This window comes from Parasteatoda tepidariorum, chromosome 9, assembly GCF_043381705.1.
Source record: "Parasteatoda tepidariorum isolate YZ-2023 chromosome 9, CAS_Ptep_4.0, whole genome shotgun sequence".
Lineage (NCBI taxonomy): Eukaryota > Metazoa > Arthropoda > Arachnida > Araneae > Theridiidae > Parasteatoda > Parasteatoda tepidariorum.
The window spans coordinates 60,704,183-60,731,082 of record NC_092212.1 but is presented as its reverse complement, the minus strand read 5'-3'; the positions used below and the strand labels follow the sequence as shown (position 1 = coordinate 60,731,082).

The 26,900-nt window shown below is 24.8% G+C and overlaps 1 protein-coding gene across 1 annotated transcript; it reads right to left on the bottom strand.

The window, feature by feature from the left end:
- LOC107441272 (replication in mitochondria 2) lies at positions 1-26,860 on the bottom strand. The gene is made up of 7 exons (XM_043045760.2): positions 26,245-26,860; positions 22,101-22,340; positions 12,112-12,189; positions 11,841-11,941; positions 6,488-6,554; positions 3,596-3,870; positions 1-1,981 (listed from the first exon to the last, which is right to left on the bottom strand). The coding sequence occupies exons 1-7, from the start codon at positions 26,283-26,285 to the stop codon at positions 1,737-1,739; spliced, it is 1,047 nt and encodes a 348-aa protein (XP_042901694.1). The 5' UTR covers positions 26,286-26,860; the 3' UTR covers positions 1-1,736.
- Positions 26,861-26,900: the final 40 nt, after the last annotated feature.

The window sequence follows — 26,900 nt, the reverse complement described above, 5'->3', positions numbered from 1 at the left end:
TTGGAGATTTATCTTTTATTTACAATCTATACAACAATATTTACATTAAAGTTGCATTTAATGGCATTAAGCTTATTTGTGAAGAAAAATGCAACATGCCAACAATTACTAATACAATACTTTATATACATGATAATGAGACTAGAAAAGTAAACTTTACAAACAATGAACATATTTACAAACAATGATAAAGCACCTAACCTGCCTTACAATATCACAATGGGACCTTTTTATATTTCTACCAAAAATAATGTACTAAAAGAATAATTACTATATTACTTTTAACTCTCAGAAGAAAATTTCTTAAAAGCTTGATCGATATCTTTTACTCATTATTAAATAAATTTACACATATATACAGCATTATTTTTTAAAAAATATATTTTAAGCTCTATGCTTTAAGAAATCACTTAATAAGTACTTCAATATCAAGAAAAATAAGGGGCCGTTCTATTATGTAAGCATATTTTTTAAGGATTTTAGACCCCTATTTTTTTTTGGAATTTAACGTTTAAATATTGCTTATATACCTTCACCAATATGTGTTCACAATATTTATAAATGCCCACAAATGGCTAAACCTCACAAAACTTTCATCATATAAACATTTAACAGCAATCTTGTTTTCTACAAAAATAAAACACCAAAACAAATTAATTTATAAATGTTAAATAAAATTAACTAAATACAACCATGGAAAAATTTTTGATGATTAATTTTTAAATTTCAATACAATAATTTGGAAAATTTTGATGGTAAATTTTTAAATTTCAATACGATAATTTGGAAAATTTCAATTTAATTAAACAGCTAAATCGTACTTTTTAAAGGCATATTATCAAATTCTGTTTATCAGCAAGAAAAAAGATAAAATCATTCTTTAGTCTTGTATAAGTTAAGCAAACTTTAAGTGATTAACATCACTTCAAAATTTAAAACAAATATACACAGCCAGTGTTTTTCATAATTGCAACAACTTGAATTACACAGTTAATATAACATTCTTAAGAAAATAAAGAGTCAAATCTTTTGAAAATAAACTAAATATTTTACAATGTCTGTTCTAGTTGTCCAACAGTTTAATAATAATATACAGAAAATTCCCAGATGTAAAAATAACTAGCACTGTACAAAATTATCACTGAAGCATATGATAGGTGTTTAAGGAATTAATGACACAAGCAGAATTTTAGGAACAGAATATAACTTCAAAATTCATACTTTTTACAATATTATTATTAAAAAAAAAAACCCCATTGGTTATTCAAGATTGATAATCATAACATAAGTTTAATAATTAAAACTTAAATTTCACTATTTTTAAAATAATTTACAAATTTAGATAGAAATTTAAATTTAATTTGACAATAAAAAGCTATCCCTATTAAATAATGGATAAAGTATTTAGTAAATGTCAAAAAAGGAAATTTATTAGTAATAAATCCATTAACCACTGGAAAACCAAATTTGTAATTTCAACCGTAATATAGTAAAAGAAATCTCAATACAATTTGAAAGATGTTAAAAAAATTAATTATAAAAAATTCCTTTGAATTTTCATAAAATGATAAAATAATGCATCAAAACCAATTAAATTAAGAAATGATGAGTTGTAAACTTAAGACTAAATCACCAGGATATAACTTTACCGAAATTAATGAGATGAAAAACAACTTATGGAAAAAATGCCATGAAAAATTGAAAAAGTTTCTTGAGTTTTTGTACAAAAATTATATTCAGAATGACTCCTCATCATCACACATTTGAATGGAGGGAACTGAACAGGAATAGTTTGTTAAAAGGTAGACAACTGCTTCATAGGTTGCCATCATAATGGCAGTGTTTGGAATCTGTCTCACCAACTGTGTAGCTAATCCTCGATATAATCCATGATGACCCTCTTCTTTGTAAACTAGCAATAAGGTTTGAAAGAAGGAATTGTATTTGTCGCCAACTTGGCGCAGTCTTGTTCGCACAACCTCTGTGAAAACAAAAAAAGAACTTTTAATAACGATTTATAATTTAAACTTTTACACTTTCAATGAAATTTACTTCCACAATGAAATATTTTTAAAAATATTACACATGATAAAACAAATATTGTTTAGCATTGAATAAGCGCATAAGTATTTTTAAAGAATATTAAAATGGAACACAAAACAATGGCACGATTGTAAAGCTTAAAAATGCATGAAATTTTTTTTTCAAAATATTAAGTTTTGTATCAAGAAATAGACATTTAAAAACTCAAAATAATTTTTTAAAACTGAATTTTTTAAATCATAAAATCTTTATTGAATAAAAATTTAAATAACAGTAAATATATTTAGTTTAAACATTTTAGCGTAAAGTCTGAAAACTCAGTGGTGCGACAGTCCACTATGGTAAAATACACTCAATGCCATAAAAATGAGTGCATCTAGAAAAAGTTGTCAGAACAAAGCAAAATTTTATATACGTAAATACAACATTGACATAAGTAATTCATGATGATGCCAACATGCTTAGCTTTTCAAACAAATATTTTCTAGTGTTAATGAAATTAAAGTTATTTTCAGTTTTAGTATTTTTCATTTTAAGTAATTTTTCTACCACTACATATCAAAAATTCAAAGTAACATAATAATGCAAATTTATTGCAGTTATCTTGCAGTGACTATTTAAAAGAGTGTATGCAATTATCCTCAGTCTAAAAGTTTTACTATTTAATTCGCTACCAATTTATTGAAACTTTTGCAGAAAACAGCAGTTGGCATCCCTGACAAGACATCCCATTTCATAGTTGCTATAAAAAAACAGCTAAATCGACTAAATTCAGAGGCTGTCAAATTTGTTGTCCCAAATAGTCCCAGTTATGCTTATTCGGTGACAAATCTGGAGATTGAGCAAATAGCTCCGGGCCAACACAATTACCTGAAGGTTGTAACAAACGTGCCGCTCGCCTCTCACGGCTCTTTGCATCAATATTAGGAGGATTCGTGTGTCTTATATGATGCTTCCCATACCATCACACCAATTGGCAAACTTTGATAAATAACACGGGTAGACTTAGATAAAAGGGAAAACTTCCTGAGAACAAAAATTCTCAATTAAAAGACCTCCTGCAACTGGTTCCAGACTGGTTTCAACCCTTTCGTCACCACCTCATTTCTGCGAAATTTGTTTAAAATTCATAGATTTTCTAAATAATGGTTTTGATTTTTTAAAACTCTATATTGATGAATTTGGTAAAAATCAAAAAGCTGAAAATAGAAATACAAAAATGCTATGTGCGAAAACACCTTTGAACTAATTGAAAAATACCTGAAATTTGAGCAAAAGAAAAGTGTATGTAGGTAGCGTTTATTCACAAAATGTATCAACGTTTTAATAAAAACAGTGATGTGCGGTTTTATTTAGCTATTTATTTTTCAAAATTGAGGAATCAGTATAGGGTTTAAAACATAAATGATTGCACCAGAATTATTGGAAACGGTAAACGTAACAAGTTAGAAGTAAAATCCTCTAGTTAATAAATTGTACAGATAAACTGCAATCGTATCTTTCAAAATACAATCTCATTAAAAGTATTAAAGGAGTAAAGTGTTGTGGTTACCATGAGGATAGGCAATGCAGGAAGCACAGGTTTTAGACACAGCACCAGCACACATGAACTCTACAAAGTCTCTTGTAGATTTTCGATCAGTGGGGTAGCAACCATTCTGTCTTCCTTCTTTCAGTTTAGCCTTAATGAATTCATAAATTACAAAGTGAACAATGGTCTCGGAGATACCGAAATAGGAAGCAGTGATACCCTTGTAGAAACCAACTATTCCTTTAGAATTATAGATATCTTTAATGCACTGGATTGTAGTAACACTACCATATGTTCTGAAAAAAAAAAAAAAGAATTTATTCATTAAATATCACACTTCACTACTAAATATAAGCATTCATTAAAATTATTATGTATTAAATATGAAACAAATATGCTAATACAGTTAACAGGATACCCACTCAAATAAAGAAAAGACATAAAATTCACAGACTTTTTCAGGTTTTTAAAAATGTCAACAAGTTCAAGATTACATTGATGCCACACACAAAATTTATTTAAATCAGAAATATACTATTTTTTATTGGATAAGCAATGAAACTTTTTGATTGAAAATATATAAAATTAGGTGTTCTAAGAAACAAAACTTTGCTAAGGTTCTAAAAAGCAATTACGTCCCTCCAAGATTTTTAAGGACATAAATATTGGGACTGAAAAACTCTAAATGAGGCTCTGCAATAATTCTTAGAGGTAAAAAAGAATTTTTCTCCTCTAAGAATTTCTTTACTTAAATATCTACAAATATCGAAAGAATAGTATATTTAAGATGTGCATTAAAGATAAAATTTTCTTTCACTTTTGAGACAGATGATTTGTTTTCAATATTTTAATTCCTAGCACCTCTATTATTTTCAATATCAATAATAATAAGTGCCAAACTAACAATGATATTATGTTATCAAACTTATTGTAATGCTGAATTTCTATTAATTTGTTTAATTTCTATTTATGTTTTTTCCTTTACACATCAATTTATTTTAGTCCCTGAAAGTTACATAATACAGTATATAAATTATATGAAAAAGTATATAAATTACATGATTAAGTACATAAATTATAGCTAGATGCAATATTTTGTATAAAAAACAGAAAAATTTAATATCTCACAGCAATTTTATTAATAGAATCAGATCAGTCATATAATGATGATATATTTGTGATTAAGAATAATTAGGTCATTCAAAAGTAATTTAGATTCTGTTATGAAAATGAAAGGTGATTTTTTAATAGTGAATAAATATTTCATTGAATCCAATAGTTTTTTCTGGGCCAATAACTTTTGCTATTGCAGTAAAATGATTCCAGACACATAAAATTTTCGTTCTTTGCTGGCAAAAAACTGAGTTAGGTGACTTTTGACCTCCCTATTTGAAGTAAGGGTTTTGCTGCCGAAAATTTTTTGTAGTGACCGAATCAGTGTTGTGGTAGACAGTCCATTTTTATTCCATGATGAGGTCCAAAATAGGATAATTTTCTTGACATTTGAAAACCAGATCTAAGCTAATTAACTGAAAATTCTTATTAAATTTTTTTTTCATCAATTAGTAAAATATTGAAATATAAAATACAGGGCTATAACGGTGAACTTAGCTGTGAGAGAAAACTCGAAGGTAATGTTTGAAAAAAAAAGTAGAAAGTATGTTTTTAATACTTGTTCTCTTACAATTTTATAATTGATGGTTTACAAACTTTTGATTGCTAATGGCATGCATTCAAAAATTGAAGTTCATTGTAACTAAGTACAGCACAACAATTTGTAGTCTATTTAAAAAACAAAAACAAACTAAAAAAATGTATTTAAAAAATAAATAGTTGTAGAAAAATTATGAATATGATTAAGTGTAGTTCATTTTTAAAGGTTTTTTTTTAGGTGATTTCATATAATTACTGAATTGATTTTTTACCATCATTTTTAAGGAATTCAACTTATATATGTTTTGTAAAAATTTACAAAACATTTATACATAACACAAATAACTCCAAGTATTTACAAAAATACAAGTAGATATTAATATATAATATTCTAAAATTTGAATATTAAATTAGTAAGCTGTTACTGATTTGAATTCTACAAAAAAAAAAAAAATTATTATTATTTTTTACTCTATACTTTAATACATAAGAAGTTAATATATTTTTAGCACTATTTATTCTATAATTATTTACTATTGTATTTATTTCATTTTACATTGTGGCCTCCACTACATTCTAAAAACAATAGTCTCTATCAATGCAACATCCTATCTGTTATCTATCAGGCTAATATATTTATTACAATGTTACACACTACAAATTTGTAATACAATTTATCAGAAGTAATTGGAAAATAAAATTTTAAGCAGGAACTTAAACTGACTCTTATTAGAGCCTCTTTGAATGCATTTTCAAGTAATATAACAGTTAATATAAAAAAAGGTAGGCATGTTTATATTGTAAGCATAGGGTCACCCAAAGTTCATACAAGATTTGAATTATATACTACTTGAGCATTAAAACATTGCCAAAAATAATTTAAAAGAAAAGAAGATAGAAAAAGTAAGTAAGAAAGAAAACTGTAGTGGCTGATTATTAAAAATGAAGCACTGCATCAAAGAACATATTTTCATAGTTAAGCAATATTTTGGATTTGAGGCATTCTTTTTTGTTATAGTGATTAAAATTAACTACCCAGATTATACAATTTAAGGTAGTAGAACTTTTTTGGGAGTTTGTAACACTGAAGGATGTTCCATACATAACCAAATGCTGTACACTTTAAATATGGATGAATAGAAAATCACAATTTATAATTACATGCCAATGTTATCAATCAAAAATACTTCCAGTGTTAATTTTGGAACACCCTACATAAAAATAACAACTAAATAGATACTAATAACACTCAATATTTACCGTTGATCTAATTGCAATCTTGTTTTAACAAACCATATGGGATTAGTAAGGGAACAGGATGTGAAACCTAAAAAGAAATAAACACATAGGTTTAAAATCAAAATTATAGAAGCTTGAGTATTAATACATAGAAACCTTACAATTTTTTAATTCAAAATTACATATTCATAATATTAAAAATATATAACAAGTTATTATTTAAAAAAAAAGTCATGTGCATCAGTCTGACCCCTATATTTAAAATCACACTGATTCAATAATGATTTGAGTAAAGTAAATCAGACGAAAGTCAAAAAAAAAATTATGACAATGTGAAAGAGAACATTAAACCTCAAATAACAAGTATTACTTTTTACACCTTATCCATTATTGTTCTAAACTTTTGACAATTTCAGTGTTGAAAAGAACAATTTTTTTTAAGAGAACAAAATGCTTAGAATTATTTAACTGATTACATCGAACTTGTTTTACTTCAATTTCTTAGATTTTATATACTGTTCAAAAAATTAAATGCTCTTCTTGCAATTTATATAACTCCAAACTAAAAGTTAATGATAAATAATAGATAAATAAAATTGAAAAATTTAAAGTGAAGCATCTTTTGCAAGCATAACCATGTGAGTTGAGAAAGAGGTTATATCTCATTTTGGTTAATTAGCTTTTAATTAAATTACTAATTATTTTACTAATTTTTTTAATCTCATAATTTCTTCTTTCTAAAATTTTTTCCATTTAAGGTTTTTTCTTGTTTTCAATTTGTTATTGTCTTTAATATAGATAGATATTATTAAAATCAATAACAAATTGAAAACAAGAAGAAACATTAATGTTAAATTTTATAACTGTTCTTTAATTTATTTAAAATAATTTAGAAAATACATCGAAATTTCAAAATGTGAAGGTAATGATTCCAGGTATTAAAAGATTGTATTCCTTTAACCTTTTATTTTTTAACCAAAACACGTTCAAAACAAAAACAGTTCAAGATTTATTTAAACATTAAGGATTCCTTCACAAAAGACATGTCAAAATAAGAAATAATTATACAAAGATAAAAATTACTCTTTATAATAGATATATTAAAACATATTCACAGGGTTGGTCAATGTTACAATTCTGTTGTATTAACTCTATGAAAACAGTAGTTTCACAAAGCACATTTTGAAAGATCAAGATCAAAGCTTCCAGAAATTATGTCAAGTAAAATAAGAGGAGTAAACTGAAATATTCGCTTCCTATTTTAATAACAGCAACTTCATAACTTAATATGCATATATACAAATATTGTATGGGTTCACAACTAGTTATGACTCTTGAATAGTCAATATTATTCTGCTCTTACTTTCCAGCTAAAATATGATTCGAAAAACTGAACTATTTTTTAATTTATTTGAAAGAATTTAGAAAAAAACATCAAAATTATAACATCAAAATATGGAGGTAATGATTCTAGTTGTCAAAAGATTTTATTCCTTTAACCTTCCATTTTTTTTTTTTTAACCAAAACATGTCCAAAATAAATATAGTTCAAGATTTATTTAAACATTAAGGATTAAAGTTCATGGTGAAAAAAAATTAATTCCTCTACAAAGAAAATTGAAAGCCAGCAGTTTTTTTATTTCACTATAGAAGAAAAAAGAGTGAGAAATGTTAAATTCTTTACATTGAAAAATATTATACATATTTGTGGTAAATGTTTAATTTGCTGTACTTATGTAAAAGTAATAAATCAGTATTGTCCTTATTATACTGAGAAACAAACAAGTAATTAAAAATTGACATAAAAACTAAATGTACAAGCACCTCCACATTATTGCATGATCTTAATAGAGATAGGATGGGTTGTTCAGCCTAAGACCTAGCCTAAAGCAGACACATTTGCTGAAAAAATATTTTGTGCAGGCTCGGACTTGTGATTTAACTATTTTCGAACAAGCAAATATTTTATTCAATTATTAAGCATAAAAAATGCAAAATTTACAAGGCAAAAAATTACAGCGTTCTGTTACTTCAGCTTGGTGCTTTTGCTTTATGCGATTAACAATATAAAAAAACTTGAATGTTTGCTCTTGTAGAAAATTCCTCTTTCACATGCAGTTATAGATTTTCTCTTAGTTTTTTTTTTTTTTTTTTTTTTTTTTTTTTTTTTTTTTTTTTTTTTTTACTAGTTATTGATAATAAAAAGGCTTTAATGATTAATTTATTCATTTAGACATCAAATGCTAAGTGGTCGGACAATAACATTTGGATTTCAAAAATGTACATCTCAGGCTCTAACCAATTTTACGTATCCCCTGTTGGGCTCAGAAATATTAAAAAATAATATTAAGTTAGTATTAAATATTAAATTAAGTATTAGTATTAAATATTAGTATTAAGTTAGTAAAAAATAATATTAAGTTATAAAATATTAAGTTAGTCTAACAATTCTATATAGGGTCAATAGTGGTCTTTTCTTACTTTTATTGACTCAAGATTATTGAATAATGGTCCAAAGATGGTCCCGAGTTATTTTGCTGATAGGGTAGTTACAATAATTTGTTTGGTATCATTTACAGACATTTAGTCTAATTTTTATTAACTTTTAGAAATTATTTTTTTAAAATTAAAAACATCATCAAAAAGGTTTAAAACTTCTTTTAAATTAATGATAGTTAACTAAAAATCGGAGTAAGTGTAAATGACACCAAGAGTTGTTTAAAAAATTATTAGAAATACTAAAAAAATTTTCAAACGTAGTTAAATGCTTTTTGAGTCTGCAAATTTGACATTCATAAATGATGGAATTGCTTTTATGTGAATGGGGGTTTCTGTACATGAAAACAGGTTGAATTTTGAACCAAGTTAGTATTATAACATTTAAAAGGATAAAAGAGAATCGAAAAGTCATTATCAGCAAATGTCATTTTTTAATGTATTGTCATAAACAATAAACTGGAAACAATTATTATATAAATCAAATTAACTCAATAAATAGTTTTAAAATTGTCGTCAACAACAAGGTATATTAGGTGATTTTTAAAAGATCTCTTATAATTTATTGCAATTGTCAAATGACATATCAAATAAATTGATTGCTCTCATTGTTTCAACTTTCAAAACAGAACAATATATTGCTCTTAATATCCCTTTACCCTTATAACCTTGTAAGATGAATAATAGAACAACTTTAATAGAAGATTCAGATGTTCATTCTATCATCTGTTTCTTCTTTTTATAATTTAATAGAAAATTTTCCTTAAAAACCAGTTTTAATGATTGAGCATGTGAGAAACAATAAGAAAAATAATTTTTAATGACATATTTTTTAAGAGATGCAAAAAAATTTTATTATAAAATAAATAAAATACTCCCATTGCTACAAATTAAGAATATCATATTTTAGAAAGTTAAAAATATTATTTAAACTTTCTAAAATATGATATAGTTTAATGTCTTTAAAAATTTATAATGCAAATTTTTTTTAAAATTGAAATGATTGCTCATTCTTTTCAAATAATTGTTCAAGAAATTCAAGTTTGCAAATATAAAAAAGATTGATAGTTTGATTTTTATTCAAACAAATTTTTTTTCTTTTTAAAATTGACTTTATTTTTTAAAATGCGAAATGGTAATGATGATAATATTTTTTTATCAACTTTTTCTACAATGAAATATTTTTGGCGCTTTCACTTTACATAATATTTACTTAAGATTTTTAGATTACAAAGAAAATCAAAGAAAAATTATTTTAAAAATACAAAAGATAGAATTTTTACTGCTAAGAAAAATCACTTCAAAAATTAGCTTTCAATTCTTTTCTGCTTTGAAAACAAAAAGGGCAAAAAGCAATTTGGACAAGGTTCTAAGAAGAAATGTTAAGTCTCAATGTAAATGTTTGTTTTACAAATCAACTATTTGACAGTTTGACTTTTCTGATTTAGTTATTGGTGAAAGAATTAGCAATCGTATGTAATATTTTTACTTTTTAAAATATAAGCAGGTAGTAAAACCATTTCAGTTTTAACTTGCTTTCGGGGGGAGTAAATCTTATTCTCTTCTTCAAACTATTCAGCAATATCTACTTTTTCTCAGCAAAGAAGCAGTTTGATATGTATGCTATAATTGTAAAAAAAAAATCTCGGTAGTTACAGAAATTTAATGCTTCTTGAGAAAAATGGTAGAAGGAAACACCTTTTGTACCAGTTTTTGCTATTTTCTGTCTTGGTATAGATAGGCTATCAGCCCTGACATAAATGAAATTAAGCAAATAAAATTGCTCTTTTATTAATTTGCCAATTTTAGCATTTTCAAAATTCATTTCATAATATTTTTATTATCAGATATTTCCAATTCTGTTCTGATATTATGTTATTTTTGTACACAAACAATAGAGTAACCTAATTTTAAGTCTTCCCCAATTTCAACGATGCCTCAAGCAAATATGTAAAACAATTTAATCGAAATGATGCTTTTTTATCGCAGCACACAGATATTTTTGATGAATACTCTTCTTTTGCTATGAGTAGACATTACACTAGATAAATATTAGCAACCTATATTCAGCCAATCCTGATGAAAAGCAAAAAAAATGAAGATAAGAAGAAAAAAAATAAAGATAAGAAATGCTGCAATACAAAAATGAACATATTCAATGTCAGCTACTTGAACATATCAGTCTTATCAGAAGTCCTTGAAGTAATATCTCCAATTAAAATCAACTTGTCTTTGTAAAAACTCTAGACTTTGAAATAGAAATTAGGCTGTTATAAGGGTATTTTTGGTTCACAAACACCTATAAAAGGAAGTGTGCCTACACTACAAAATAAGTGATGTATAAAACTAATTACACTGCAAAGTCCAGAGTTTTCTTAAAATAATTCCTGCTAAGAAGAAAATTTTAGCATCTTATACACAAAAGAAAAGAAAAAGATTGAGAGGGAGGCTAGATTGAGACAAGAACCAATCTAAATAAAAGTACTTAGTTTATCAGAAATAATATCACAAAAGAAACTTATTACAAGATAGCTTCACTTTATTTTTACTTTGCTACTAATTTTACTTTTTCTTTTTACTTTTTACTAATTTATTGGAACTTAAAACAAGTGAATGTCAAAATTTAATTTTTTTTTCTTTCCTTAAACTAATCTGAACAACTGGAAATTAGAGTTCTGTATTTTGATGATTTTACAGACTAGATTATTACTGATTTAAAATTATTACAATTGATTATTATTGCTTTGAAAATATTGAAAATAAATTTAAATTGACAAATAAAAAACATTTTCTAAACATTGAAAATAATAGGATTTTTAGAAAAATTTGTGATAACAGAATTTTTTAGTTTTCAGATTAAAAAAAAAAAAAATCTTACCAGCTGCTGCAGCAGAACAGATGTGCACAAGAGGGGTGTCAGGAGTAATGTGCTCATTACAGAAGTTTTTGACATGGGAATATGTACAGAAATAAATAGCCCTGAAAATTTTTGAAATTGTTTACTAAAATGATTCTAATAAACATAGAATTTCTGACATTCTTTTATGAAAACAAAAACTGTAAAAAACATAAATATGAAATAAATAATAATTTTAAAGTTAGCAAAACTTTGAATATTTAACTCAGCATTTTCTTAAAATGAGGTATACCTGGATGGAGCAACTCCCACTAGATTCGGACCAAGACCTTTGAATAAAGCTTTAGCTCCTTCAGTTTCTACAATATGCCTAAAAAGAAAAGCATATAATTGTACTACTACTTTAAAATGAATTGAAACAATTAAAAACTGATTTTTTTTTTAAAATCTGAGTAACATAAAATAAGGAATAAAATTCTAAATGAAAATAATGTAACATCATGGAATCTATTCAGCGATGCTGGCTTTAACACTCTTGACTGAGTTATTATTATACAAAAACTTTTTTACAAAAACACACCCAATTTTCCGTTTTATTACATATTTTAAACAGGGTTAGCATGATTTACATCTCGATTTAAATCTTGATTAAAATCGCCATTTAAATCAATTGATTTTCTTTATAAAAAAAATCATTGATTTAAATCAACTGTGATTTTTTTTAAAAGAAAATCACAGTTGACTTCAAATAACTGATTTTCTTTGATAAATCATTTAAATTTAAAATATTTACATAATTTCATTCATAATCAAGATTTTATCCAAAAAAATAATTAAAAGGTAAATTATTATATTTCAAAACAGATTAATAGATAAATAAAATTAGAGACTAAAAGTAGATAAGAGTAACATTAAACTGTTAAATTATAATTTTCTTTAGCTCTATGTTAAACAATTTTCTGAGAATTTACATATTTCAATTACACCCACTTAGTTTTATGTTTATTTGAATACTTTAAGTACTTTTAAATATTAAATATATAGTTACGTGTTTTGCAATAGTGGTGAAAGACTTGTTCTGCCGAGAGAAACTAATACATACTTTTTTTATTTAAAGTATCTAAACTATTAATATCGAACTGATTAATTACCTAATCACGCTAAATTTTAAGGATGTTTAGCTTGAACAATTTTTAAATAATACCGTTAATACATTTTATTAGATGACTCAGCTAACAAATATTTCAAAAAATCTGATTTAAAAAAAACAAAAATTTGATTTAAATCAAATAAATAAGTATATTTCTTCTTTTTTGAACCATGAAATCATGAGTTTTGCTAATCCTTATTTTAAACCATAGTTTCTACATAGACATTTTTCTGTGAATTTAAATAAAAAATATTATAAATTAACATCATCACACTATAAAATGCAAAAGAAAAAAATAATATTCAGAATTATCAGAGACGAAGCATAGTAAAGTTAGTTACAAAAATTCCATGAATCGAAGATTGGACCAAGAACTGGTAAATCTTAGATATACCAGGTACAATTACATTAGTTACAAATTACATTAGTTCTGAAGAACTTATTTGTTTGGCTAGGAGAGTTCTTACTTTAGACAAACTATAGGGTACTAGACATGTACACAAGCAAGAAAGTTTCTCACATTTTGCAGCACACAATTTGAGAAAATAATTTTAGAATTAAAAAATTAAATTAGTTCAATGCTGATAACACTAAAGCAGGGAGTTTTAGAAACTCTTATTTTTGGCAGTAATTGCTGATGTCAAAATAAATAAATAAGAAAGAAGAAAAAAGAAAGGAAGAGAAAAGTTTAAAATTCATTTTTTATAATTTTTTTAAAGATTTCATAATTTTAAATGAGCATATTTAATTAATGAAACATTTTAGTACATTATTATTTAACAGAGATGAACAAAGCAAGAAGCAATTTATTTCCTGGAAGCATACATCGCCATATATTCCATGTCGCTACTACAATTCCAAAATTTAGAAAGAAGATAATTATCTTCAACGATCCACCTAATTCAATTATTCACCTAATCTGAAGCCAGTCATTTTAAAATGCTTAAAATAAGGCATTCTAGAAAATCTTTCACTTATTTACAACCAATAGAAAATTAAAGAAAGATTTAACTTTTATGATAGATCCACATATGATTATGGTGCTTCACTGACCGAAATAGCTCTTAAATCACCACTTTGAAAAGGATGAATCATCTTTTCTTGATATGAAAAAAAAATAATATTGGATTAAAAAGATATGTGTTTCAAACACTTTTTTTGATATTTTACAATTATCTCAGTTTGTTTATTCTCTACCCCAAATTGTTATATTTTAAAAATAATAAATCAATAAAATAACCGTCGTTGAATGTTATACAAGCGCAAATATTCATCACTGAACCAAAAAAAAATTCTTAGGCTAAATTTAACTATTGAGAAAACAACTAACTAATTTGAAAGTTTTATGTTTTTCTGCAGATTTAACAGTAGTTTACAAGCATACAGATAGGTTGTCCAGATACACAACATTCCAAGAAATTTAAAACAATAATATAAAGTAATCTGGATTGCAAAACCTGAAAACTCACAAGGATGCTAAAAAAATTTAAAATAAAGCTTTAAACAGACANAAAAAAAAAAAAAAAAAAAAAAAAAAAAAAAAAAAAAAAAAAAAAACACAGCTAATTGCTTTAATAAAGTATACACTAAGTAGCAAATATATGTCATATAATTCTGTTTAAGACCAATACTTTCCACTACCACTGGAAAATATAATGATTAGAGCTGGAAATATAACAATAATTTAAATTCAAGAATTATTAATATCAATAATACTTTACATACTATTGTATTTGATATTTATCGTTGTTGACAAGAATCGCAATAACAGATACGCTAACTTGCTCCGGAGAGCAAATATATATTTTAAAGTGGTAGTTTATCAATTTTGACTCTTGATTTAATAAATTAAATTTAGTAGATTCTTATCCACCACTATTTCTAAATAATTCGTAGGCTTATATAATTCACCACTTTATAGTAGTACTTGAGTCACCTTTTAAAAAGCAAGTAAAAGTAGTCAAATATTTGCAAAATTTACTTAGTAGTTATTTACCGTTTTTTAATTATTTCGGCGTGTCCGGAGCAGTTGGTATCTTTGCAATAACAATGCTGTTGATAATTAATCATAATTAGATGTTTATTTAACACGTTGAATGCCATGGGCATCACCGGTGACCGGCACTGAGTTTGTTCACAAGGCCACAGGGGTGACCGGCACTGAGTTTGTTCTTAAGGCCACAGGGCCAAGATTATACAAATAATTCAAGCAAACTTTTAATGCTTTTAATTTTTATATATTATTATTGTTACTAAAATGGTTTGAAGAAATTAATGCAATACATACTGAGAAAATTATTTTGGCGAGACAGGAAAGCCATGTAAAATTAGCATGGCATTAAACGTGTGAAAGATAAATTTAATGATGTATCATGAAAATATTTCTTGAAGTATCATTGCAAGGATAAAAAAAAAATTTCATATTTCAAAAAAACTTATTTCTTTCTTATTATAATAAGTTGCTAAAAGCAAAATTTGTGGCATACAATAACACAAAGATTCATGTTTCATACCAAAAGTAAATAAAGTTAATTTTATCAATTTATAATTAATATCTTAGTAGACACTTTTTCCTCAAACCTAAAGAGTCGGTGACCGATAACCATAGGTCTTTTTTATTTAATAGCCACTTTTAGCAACCTCTTTTATGCTTGAATTAAATTATACTTAAAAAAACAATCCACATAAGAAATAATCCACAGCTATAAAAAGTTAATTCAACAATAAAAATATGAATATGTGCCCAAATTTAGTCAAAAATATTGACTTTAAAGAGCTTTATTTAAAAATATTTGGGGAGGCAAAATAAATTACGGCTTTAAAATATGTGAATCGCTAAAGAACTACACTTCCACGTAAATTTTTCCATCACAAATGAAAATCAAAATTTTGAATGGAGATATTGAACTTTTTAATGATAACTCAGCTTTCCAGAATCCTGCATTGATGTACTTTTAGCGGAAAAAAGGTGGTGAAAATGAAACGATTTGGTTTTTAATTTAAGTTACCTTTTTTTTTCTTTAAATTTGACTCACCAGGTTGCGATTTCTTATTTGAAGACCTACATAATAGCAATGTGGATTAAAATTTTTAAAAATTTGACAGAGCTTCATCTTTTTTTATTACATATATCAGGGTGCATAGCCAAATTATTCAACAAAAAATAAGTACTTTTCAAGCACTCTTAAAATAATATACTTTAAAAAAATATCATAATTAGGCAAGGAGGAGAAGTTTTTGACAATTGACGGTTTTATCTAATTTTAACCATCGTGTCAAAAAAATAATAAATAAATAAGCTTTTGGCATTGTTTTTGACAATTGTCAAAAATAATGAAATTTTTAAAGCGTTTTGATACGCTACGGACCAACAATACGCCGAAATAGATTGAGGTTGAATTAATTGTGAAAATGTTGAATAGAGCAATGTGAACTGCGTCTTTTTGTATAATTCATAGCAAAAATCAACATGGTATGGGAAAAATCTCATTTTGAAAAAGGGAAAATTAAGCAGTTTTTAAAAACACCCAATGAAAAAAGCTTCTTTAAGAGCTTTTAAATAACAAAAATAGAAAATAAGCACCTTAAGCACTTTTTAAAAACTTTATGCATCCTGATATATATATTTCAATTTCCTATAGTATTTATCTGGACAATCTATATTACAGAAAATAAAAAAAAACATAATAATCTAAAAATTCTACTGATAAATGCTTTGTGCAACTACATTTTTACAAAAATTCATTGTATTTAAAAAAAAAATCGAGATAAATCCTATAATATAATGTAATTTAGATGAGGAAAGAACCAACCTTTTGTTGAAACTTACCAACAGGAAAATTTAGTGTGAAAATTACGACTTCTTTGTTTGACAGAGTCTCCGGAGACGCTTTGTTAACATCTCCCACCTGATTTATAAAAACACAAGTAACAGGACATGCATATCATATCTGACTTAAAATATAATTTTGATTCAAGCATTCTAGCTAGCTTTCAAAAAGTGGAACTTGAGAACAACTAAAAACATATTTACATTCTAAACAGCAATTAACTTAATTTTAACTATACTAATTAACATAATTTGACTTCTAAAATTAGATTAAATAAACAAAAGAATAAAAATATCCTTCCTTCTAAAATATTTAGTAAAAAAAATTCATATTTAGAACAATTATAGACACTTTGGTAAAAATTACTAAATGCAATTAAATTCTTAGGTTAAAAATTCAAGTTTTTTTTAAAAAAATTACATTAAAATGCATTTAAAAAAAATTAAATCTTATCTTAGAGTAAAATTCATAAAAATAAATTCTAAAAAAAAACTATACTTTACATAAAATAAGATGAATTTTTAAAAAATAATCAATGATTATGATAAAAAAAATTCTAAAGGAAATAATAAGGATAAAAGTTTCTAAGCTTTACTCCTGAAAGTTAGCCAGTATGCATTGAAATAAAATTCAATGAATGGTAGGTGTTCTATCTATCATATGCCAAAAATATGATATCCACTAGTTTAAGTAGATTTGAGAAAATAGTTTAATTATTGAGTTAAACAAAATCAAGGTGTAGATGTAATAAACAAAATATGGTAGCATAACTGTTTTTATATGTATTAAACAACTTCTATGGTTTATAATTATATTAAAATTTCTTCGTTTAAGATGCAGTATAATGAATAAGATAAAGTTCATTGCCAATAGAAGCTTCAAATAGTCAATGAGAAATTTTACAGCCTACAAGTGATGTTGTTGTTGTTCATTTACGTCGCACTAGAGCTGCACAATGGGCTATTGCTTACAAGTGATGTGGCTACATTATAAAACTATCAGCATCAATAATAATTATTATATGTACTCAATGATAATTAAGGCGATAAAAATATTTTAACTAGTTCAAAATAATAAAAAATTAAGCAAATAAAATTAAAAAGATCTAATTTATCCTTTTATAGAATTTTAAACTAGATTTTAATTTAAAAAATAATCAACGCTTAAAATTTATAAATGTAACAAGCATAATTCTTTCTTAGTTTTTTTTTTTTTTTACTAAAATATACATTTGATTGAGATAAAGATTATATCAAAATTTCTTATGTGATATTATATTATTTGTGTGATATATTTATATTCCCAACTACCCCCTAAAAATTGAACACTATTTTAAAACTATACAAAAAAGGAAAATCATAGATAAAAAATGATTGTAATTAACCAGTCACATTTGGTTTTATAATGGTGAATTGATTGATAAAAATAATGATTATGTTCGACTCATTTTTAAATACTCATCTAAATTAAAAGTTTTACTTATCAAAATTGTAACGAATATTTCGTATCCTGGAAAGTATACTGAGTAAAAATTCAGAACATAATAGGGGGGAAAAAAGAAAAAGAAGAGGTACAAAGGTGAATAAGAAATTAAAAGTCAGTTTCTAAATCAATAGTTTCATATGAAACAGAAAATGAAAAACTATTAGAAAAATGATTTAAAAGTTAGAGAAAAGTGGGCAACATTGTAATATTGTTCATTTTTTTAATACTGTTCATTCTTTTAAAAATTTGTTTCTCACTAAAATGTTAAAATAAAAGCTTAGAATTTGATGCTCTTAAATTTATAACTACACTTAATAATTAACTTTTTAAATAGATTTTCACTATCATTTTATTTCCTTACAATTATCAAATTAGAAAGATTTGAAAAGTTTGATAACACAGAACCAGTGAAACAAGCTCTGGTTTATTAAAGTTGTTCAAACTGTTGTTATACTTCATGAGTTGAAGATGTTCAATGAGTTTTAATCTAAGATTATATAGTGGAACTAATTTCTTCTAATTTTCCGTAAACAAATGATTTAGTATTAAATAAAATATTTTAATAACGAACTTTTATTTGAAATATTTTCTAGCTCTGGGCCAACTGAATTTTTTTCATTGAAAATTCATATAAAATAAGCATTGGAAAATTGGGAATCTGATTGCTGCATTAGGCAAACCAATTGAATCAGATCCAGCAAGAATGTTCCCTAAGTTTTAGAAAATAATGAATTGAATATTACTTATTTGTTAAGATTTTAATCTGCTTTGTAAAAAGAATTATTTAAAATATTGCTGTAAGAATTATAAGTTAACATATGGATGATGTTATTTGCAAACAATGAACTGAATGTAAGAAACTACAATGTAATAAAGAAAAACACTTAAAACATTTTGTTCCATTTTACTAATAATCATATTTAGCTACTAATTACTAATAATCATTCTATATACATAATATGATGTTTTATGATAATCTGTATCTATCATAATCTTGATCTTATGCATTTCCTGTGATGATCATCATTTTATTAAAGTCATTTTTCACACAATGTTTCAAATCCCCGAATTTACTACATTAAAAATTGAAAAACTAATCTTGGTTGTAAGCAAAAACTATAAAATATAATTTAAGGCATTCATAAGAATTATCCATTAACTTATTCGAAGTTGAGGCCACAAAAAAGATTTGAATTCCCTCTAAGCAAACTAACAAAGAAAATATGGAACAGCAAAAAGAGTATTGAAGCTTAAATAGATAAAAGTGATTTAACATAAACTTTCCAATTTAACACAAAATAAATAAATTCAAATGTCAATGTCTAAGAAAATAACTTTTTATCTCTACAAAAAATGATAATTAGTTTATGGTAAAGATAGTTGATTTGAAATGGAAATTGTTCAGCAAAATTATCAAAGTAAATAACATAATCAATCAAAGTTTGAAAAAGATAGTAAATTATCAAACTTTTATCTCCCAAATAAATAAAGAATACATATTTGTATGACAAACAATTTTTAATATCTTCATAACCAAAAGCAATCTGAAAACAACTCAGAAAAATGTCATTTAGGAAATAAAATATTGAAAGACAAAAATCTACCAAAGTAAATTGGATAGTAACAAGATAAAAATACAGAAAAGAAAAACTCAAAATTTAAGCATTATAGGTTACAGTTTTTTTAATTTTATTTCTAAGAAAATAGAATGAATAAAGAACATAGATGAACAACTTTCACTAGATAATTAGTTAGCAAAGAAAATTATTCCATTAAATTATTTTATTAAAAACCATCAACAATATATCCATGACATAATGGACACAATTTTAACAAGAGTTAAAGCATAGATTAATACAGTAACAAATAATCCAGTCACAGAAAAAAAAAATTCAAATATGATGAAGAATCTAAACTCATATATTTCATAGACTGAACAGACAGAAAAATTTTAATTTTTGTTGGATATATAAAAAGGAATTAAATTGTTATATTTGATGCTTTGAAAACAAAATGAATATTGGATAAATAATCGGCAAATCTAAAAGAGACAGAAAAATAAAATACTGACATCATAAAATTGTTTCAGAAAAATAAATAGATAGGAATTTGGGTAAATCAAAATAAGAATAACTAAACTGTGATATATTAAGTATTTTTCTCCTTTATGCAGTTTAATAATCATGTTTAAAAATAAACATCCAATTAAGAAATTAGAAGATTAAAATAATTAAATTTTGTACAAAATAAATTAGCATGAAAAATTAGTTTTACTGTCTAAAAGCAGTTATCACTATTTGAACATCAGTGCCAAGGCAAATGTATAACAAAAAGTTAAGATTTATAAAAACCTAATTGGTCTAAAATTTTAAAAAGAACTTAAATTGTATATAATAATATTTTATTTGAATTGGATTTCATAAATTAAAGTGTGGCCTTTAGATATAGTAATAACAAATTTAAATAAAGTATTTGAAGTATTTCTCCATTTATTGCTTTAAGAAATTTAAGGAATGTTTCTAAAAAACTTCTATTTTGATTTATTATTTTAAATGTTATTTACTTATTTTGTCGTTTTCTGAATTTGTAAATTAGTTTCATTCTTTGATTACATTTAAAAATTAAGGCATTTGTTATAAAAACTAAAATTTAACTTAATCTCAATTTGACTTGTTTTAAACAAACACAAGATATCTAAATTATAATTTTATTTGCTTGTTTGATATCTTATATTATTGCTCAAAATAATCTGAAATATTTTATAACATGCATTTCAAAAGCATTAAACATTTAAATCAGAATAAACATAATCTAGTTCAATATTTTAACCTGCTACTATCAAAATAATTTAATTAGAATATAACAAAATACAAAAACAAAAAAAAATGTTGAGAATTATTTTAAAAAAAAAAGATACTGAACATTTTAAACTAAATATTTAAATCAAAATAAATGAGTTGCAAAAATTAAAAATTTAATTTGCCTATTTTAAAAATTTAATTTGCTTATTTTAAAGTTTCAAGTCAAACATAATTTTTTTAAATCAATATGCTGCCAAAATAAATGTAAATAGATTAGATAGCAATAAAAAATTTCATTATTTAAGTACAACCAACTTTAAGTTATTTTTACTATGATCAAACTCAATATTTTATGGTACTATCCTTATTAAACAAGAAAACAAATTTAATATAAATTATAATACATACATATTAAACTGAATATAATTTAAAATCAATTGAGAAATCCTCAAAAGTGAAAAAAAAATCAACATTTTAAATTAAATATAAAAATTAAAATTCTTCATAATTTACAGAACGTGAAACAAGCTATATAAGTCACAGAAAATAAAACATATAAAGTTATTTGTTGCATATTAAACAAAATTGTGAAATTTTTTTTTATTAAATTCAATATTTCAAATTGGTACTTTTATCAGATTAGTATTATTAAATTAAATTCGAATGTACTTTTCTCAATGAAATGGTTAATTATGATCTAATTAGATGAACTGATAAAAAAATTAAGCACAAAAGAAAAAAATTTGATCATTCATGGGCATTGTTGGCAAAAGGAGGGGGAAGGTTGATACATGTTCCCTTTAAATAATATGGTATCTCTTTAAATGTCCCCTTGAATATTACAGACAAATTAAGAAAATTTTCATGAATTCTCATCTATGAAAATGGAAACCCAGCAATACCCATGAATTGACCGCTTTAATTTAAACAAAATTAAAAATAAATGCATCACAATAGGTCAAACTGAGCACTTTAAAAAACTCAAGGTAAATATTACACAAAAAGTTAAACTCACTTTAAACAACGCCAGATTCCCACAGATTGTTGATGTCTTGCAGCTACTTCAGAAGTAATAACAGGAGAAAACCGTTCATAGGATTCACAGTTGCAAAAGTCAAATCGTGGCAGAGATGCAAAGCGACTTCTGCTGGTAGAAAGTGAGGAGTAGGCACCGAAATTTGCAACAGAAGACTGAAGTCTAGTTTTAACTACTTCTAAAGGACAAGTAGCAATAGCACCGGCTGTACCACCAAGTCTATATTTAAGATAAAATTTAAGATTATTTTTCTGAAAGGATTTAAAATTCCTGAAATAGCATAAATGATTACAACAAAGGTACAGTATAGAACCCGTTATCCGGAAATCAAAAAACCGGAACGAAATTCGATAAATTTTCACGCCATTTTTTTTAAAAAAATTTTTTTTTTTTTCCTCATAAGATTTTACGATTTTTTTTTCTTTTTTTAAAGATGTTTACCTTACCATCATTTTGGAAATAATCATTACTATATTACTTCATCGTTTTTTCTTCTTATTTTTAAGATTTCCAAATTTCTTGATTTTTTAGTTGGGTTTAACAATAAAAAAACGGCATTTTGTAGCGATTCAGAAAACCGGAAAAATCAGTTATCCGGAATAGCGATGGTCCCAATCGTTCCAGATAATCGGCTCCCAACTGTATTAACTATTTTAAATCAAAGTATTCAAATCTGCAATCAACTCAATACTTCCATTCCATTTATTAAGCCTTAAACTAAGATAAAATTGTATATTGCTTTGACAATCAATACATTTTGACTCATAATGTGCTTCACACATACAGAATACTAACGTTAAAATAATGAAGCTACTTTAATTATTAAATTTACTATACTAATTATTATTCTAATCTCTAAATTATTACTCTATCTATTAAATAAATTACTAAATTTATTATTCTAATTATTAAATTTACAAATACAGCAAAACCTCCAGAAAAGACCATTTCTATAGATTTATTCATTGATCCGGTTTATTTAGGCAAACACAAGTGTCACATCTGCACAAAGAAAATGACACTGACCAAAATTAAAATTGTTTGAGAAAAATCATGTACCTTCGATAACATTTTGAAATCAATGGAGGTAACCCCTAAGAACGACCAACCTCCATTAACGACCATTTTACTTTAAAACAGAGAGTGGTCCCCTCCAGAGGTTTGACTAAAGTATGGTAAATTAAACAATTATAAGAAAGAATAAAATTGCTTAATTATTCAATGCTATTATTAAAAATTCAGATTGACGATTTTTATCTTTGATACTGTCTTTTAAAATTCAATAGTGCTTTGCTTCCTGCACTAAGAAATAAATTATTAATATAAGTAATAAACTAACATGATAATATTGTTCAGTTATTCAGTGTTATTATTAGTTAAAACTTAGGTTAACCTTGAATGCTTCAATATAAACTTCAAGACTGCTTTGCTCAGACAACTAAGATATAAGTTAAATTATAAATTGAAGTAGTAAACTAACATGACTAAATCTACAAATATTTTTAGAGATCTGGAAAAATTTTAAAACTCCTAATTTTGAAACATTATAAATATACGTTCTTACTTGAAAAAGCACTAAAATCTAGAAACTCGTAAACTATTCTTTATTTTAAAACAAAATTTTTCCAAAAGAATAGAAAATGGCCTACATACTTTAAAAAACAGAGTAAACATAACAATAACTAAGTTGTTTTTGTAATATTGTAATCATCAAAATTCTTTTCTTTTTTGAGCTTTTTTTATGAATTAGAAACATATTTATATTTTAAATTGTACAAATTTAATGAAGTTGAATACATTTTTTTAAACTAGAACTAAAACTATTACTATAACTATTGATACATCACTAAAACTATTAACTCACTAAAATGATGATACTCACTAAACTGATACTCACTAAAACTATTTGATACATTATTTTTACTAACTTTAAACAGCCTTCATATAATCTTTGAAATCAGCCGCACAAATTTAACAAACTTCAATAGAATTTTTTTAAATAATAAACCTCTTTGAAACTATTCAATATCTATTATATTATTTTTACAATTTACTAATAACAGCACAGTAAAGACAAAGAATAAACATAAATCAGCAAATACCACAATAATAGTTAATAAAACTGTCTGATGTATAGTAATCTTTACATAATTTTGTAGAATGTTATTTTGTAATTTAATTATTAAAAATTACTGCAGAGGCACGTTAAATATCAGTTGAAGTTTTTAATTATTATGCAGTATTTCCATCAACTTTTACTCCTTACATGAAATTATTCCTTATTAATTATGTAAAAATTGACTTAAATAAAACTAAAAAAAATAGTTATTTTTTGCTTCAAACAATTAGGAAACACGTACATAATTATAGAGAACCTGAATTATAATTCTAATAATAGAGTTGTAACTATACTATGTCAGTCTAAAAAAAAAAATCTCATTTTATTAATCAAATTTTATTTATTTATACATAGTATTTAAAAAAAATTACAATAACATAATCTTTCATCTTTAGTTCCTGGACAATACTTCAAAATTAAAAAAAAAAAAAGTAATCATTGTAACTATATTGCAAAATTTGCTCTAACTTCACTTATTTTATTATCTTTTAAAACAATCCTTTCCATAGTTGAAAAGAAGTTAATAACACAGAAATTAGTTATTAAAATGATAAAATGACATTAGAAGCAATTTGGAAAGTGCAAAATAATGTCTGCAGAAAACCTGAATATTACAGAAATAGAAAGTGAATAGTGTCATTTTGACAAAATAACAGATACCTAATCACAAAAAGTAAATAAAATTAAAGACAAAATAACAACCAATGCATAAAACAATCAGTTTTTTTTCTTTTTTTTAAATTTCTAATAAATTCCATGTAATTTAAAAAAAATATTATGTCACGACACTTCAAAATTCTCTCTTGGGATAAAAAAGATAATGTAATTTTTGAAATTGTAAACAAACTTTACAGATAACTTATTAAAAAAAAAGTCAATTAATTAAAAGTAACAAACACTAGGTTCTTTGATATCAATAATTTTACATTTTTTTTAATAATTTCATTACATATCTATTTTTTGAAAAACACTTAACGTTATAAAAAGACAACTAAAGTATAATTTTTAATATCAGTTTAAATTAGGTAATTAATTGTTAAAACAATTCAATTCCTACATTCATAAGAAGTTAATAGGGCAGAAACTAGTTTTTAAAGTAAATGGATAGTATTTACAGAAAGTTTAAAATAACATGAATTACAGCTCAAACAAATATAAAAGAAATAGAATAGCACATTAATATCATCCTGTCAAAATAACATTTAACCACATACAGACTAAAAAATTAAAACATAAAAATAACAAACAATTAATGAAATAATTATCATGATCTTTGATTTTTAACAATTAAGTAATTTCATTAAATGTAGACATTTTATAACGTTTTCAAATTTTTGAAAAAGTATGTTATTATTGCAGTTGTAAAGTATCATACAATATTGGTTGAAATTAATTATTATTCATTATTTTCTAAAACAATTTAAATTTTCTGTGTTGATTATTGAACAATAATTCTGTTGAGAACAATAATTCTGTTGAATATGAAAGAAATACAATGTGAATAGAAAATGTAATTTTGTTAATCTAAAAATTAATATTTAGCTTTATCAACACAAAGACAAACATTAACTATAATATTTCAAATATAAACATTCACTAATTTTTTTATAATAAATAATCAATTAAAAGAGATTTAAGATCAAACTATGTAAATTAGTTATGAGATTTTTCTTTATACGTTTAGAAATATTATTAACAGTTGAAGCAATACATGAAAACTAATAATTATTAATATTATTATAACAATTTGGCTGAAATTAAAGGTTTTGAAATCAATTCCATTTCACTTAAGTAAAAAGTTATTTTGTAAAAACGAGGTAGAGATTTAGTCAAACAATATTTATAATAATTTTTTAATAAATATGTCCAGGCAGCTACTTATTTTAGGAACGCTAAGTCAAATAGAATTCATAAAACTTATCTCTGTTCATAAATAATAACATTCGGCTATTTATAAAACACTTTTTAGAAATCCTTGATTGAAAATATTCTTTCAATACATACCCGCCAGCCACTAAATGAACAATGGTATGATACTGCGACATGCCATCTAAGTAAGGATCACGTTTTTGTTTTAATTATTAAATTAAAATTTGAGTTCACAATTTTAAACAACAAACGTACTACGATCTACAACACTTCATGTTATCTTCCATAAAACGCATAGGAAACGTAACATTTGAAAAGGTTTACTGTTTACGCGAGTTAAAATGCAGCCAAAGCGACTTCAGTTTATAAATACGCCAAACTTCGCCAAAACTTTACAAATTCACCTCGCAAAGCTGAGAAAAAAGATTGCGAGACGAGCTATTTTAGATCGTTACTTAATTAGTTACTAAAAAACTACTAGTTTAATAATTTTGACTGTAAGTAATCAAATCAGTAATAATATTTATAAGTAAGTGAAAAATTAGAACTGAGCTGTCTGGTACTAAGAAAATAAATGAATAAAATAACTTGAACTTAAATTTTTTAGGTTTGATATTAATCTAATAACTACTTGATGAATGATGTCCTTTCTAAAAAAAAATTATCTGAAATAATTCGATACATATTTGATCATTACATTACGGATTTTTGACAATAATACAATGATATTGTTATTGCGCAATCAAAATTCGTTTCTCTTTTCTTATGTTTTGATGCCAAATCTGGCGATT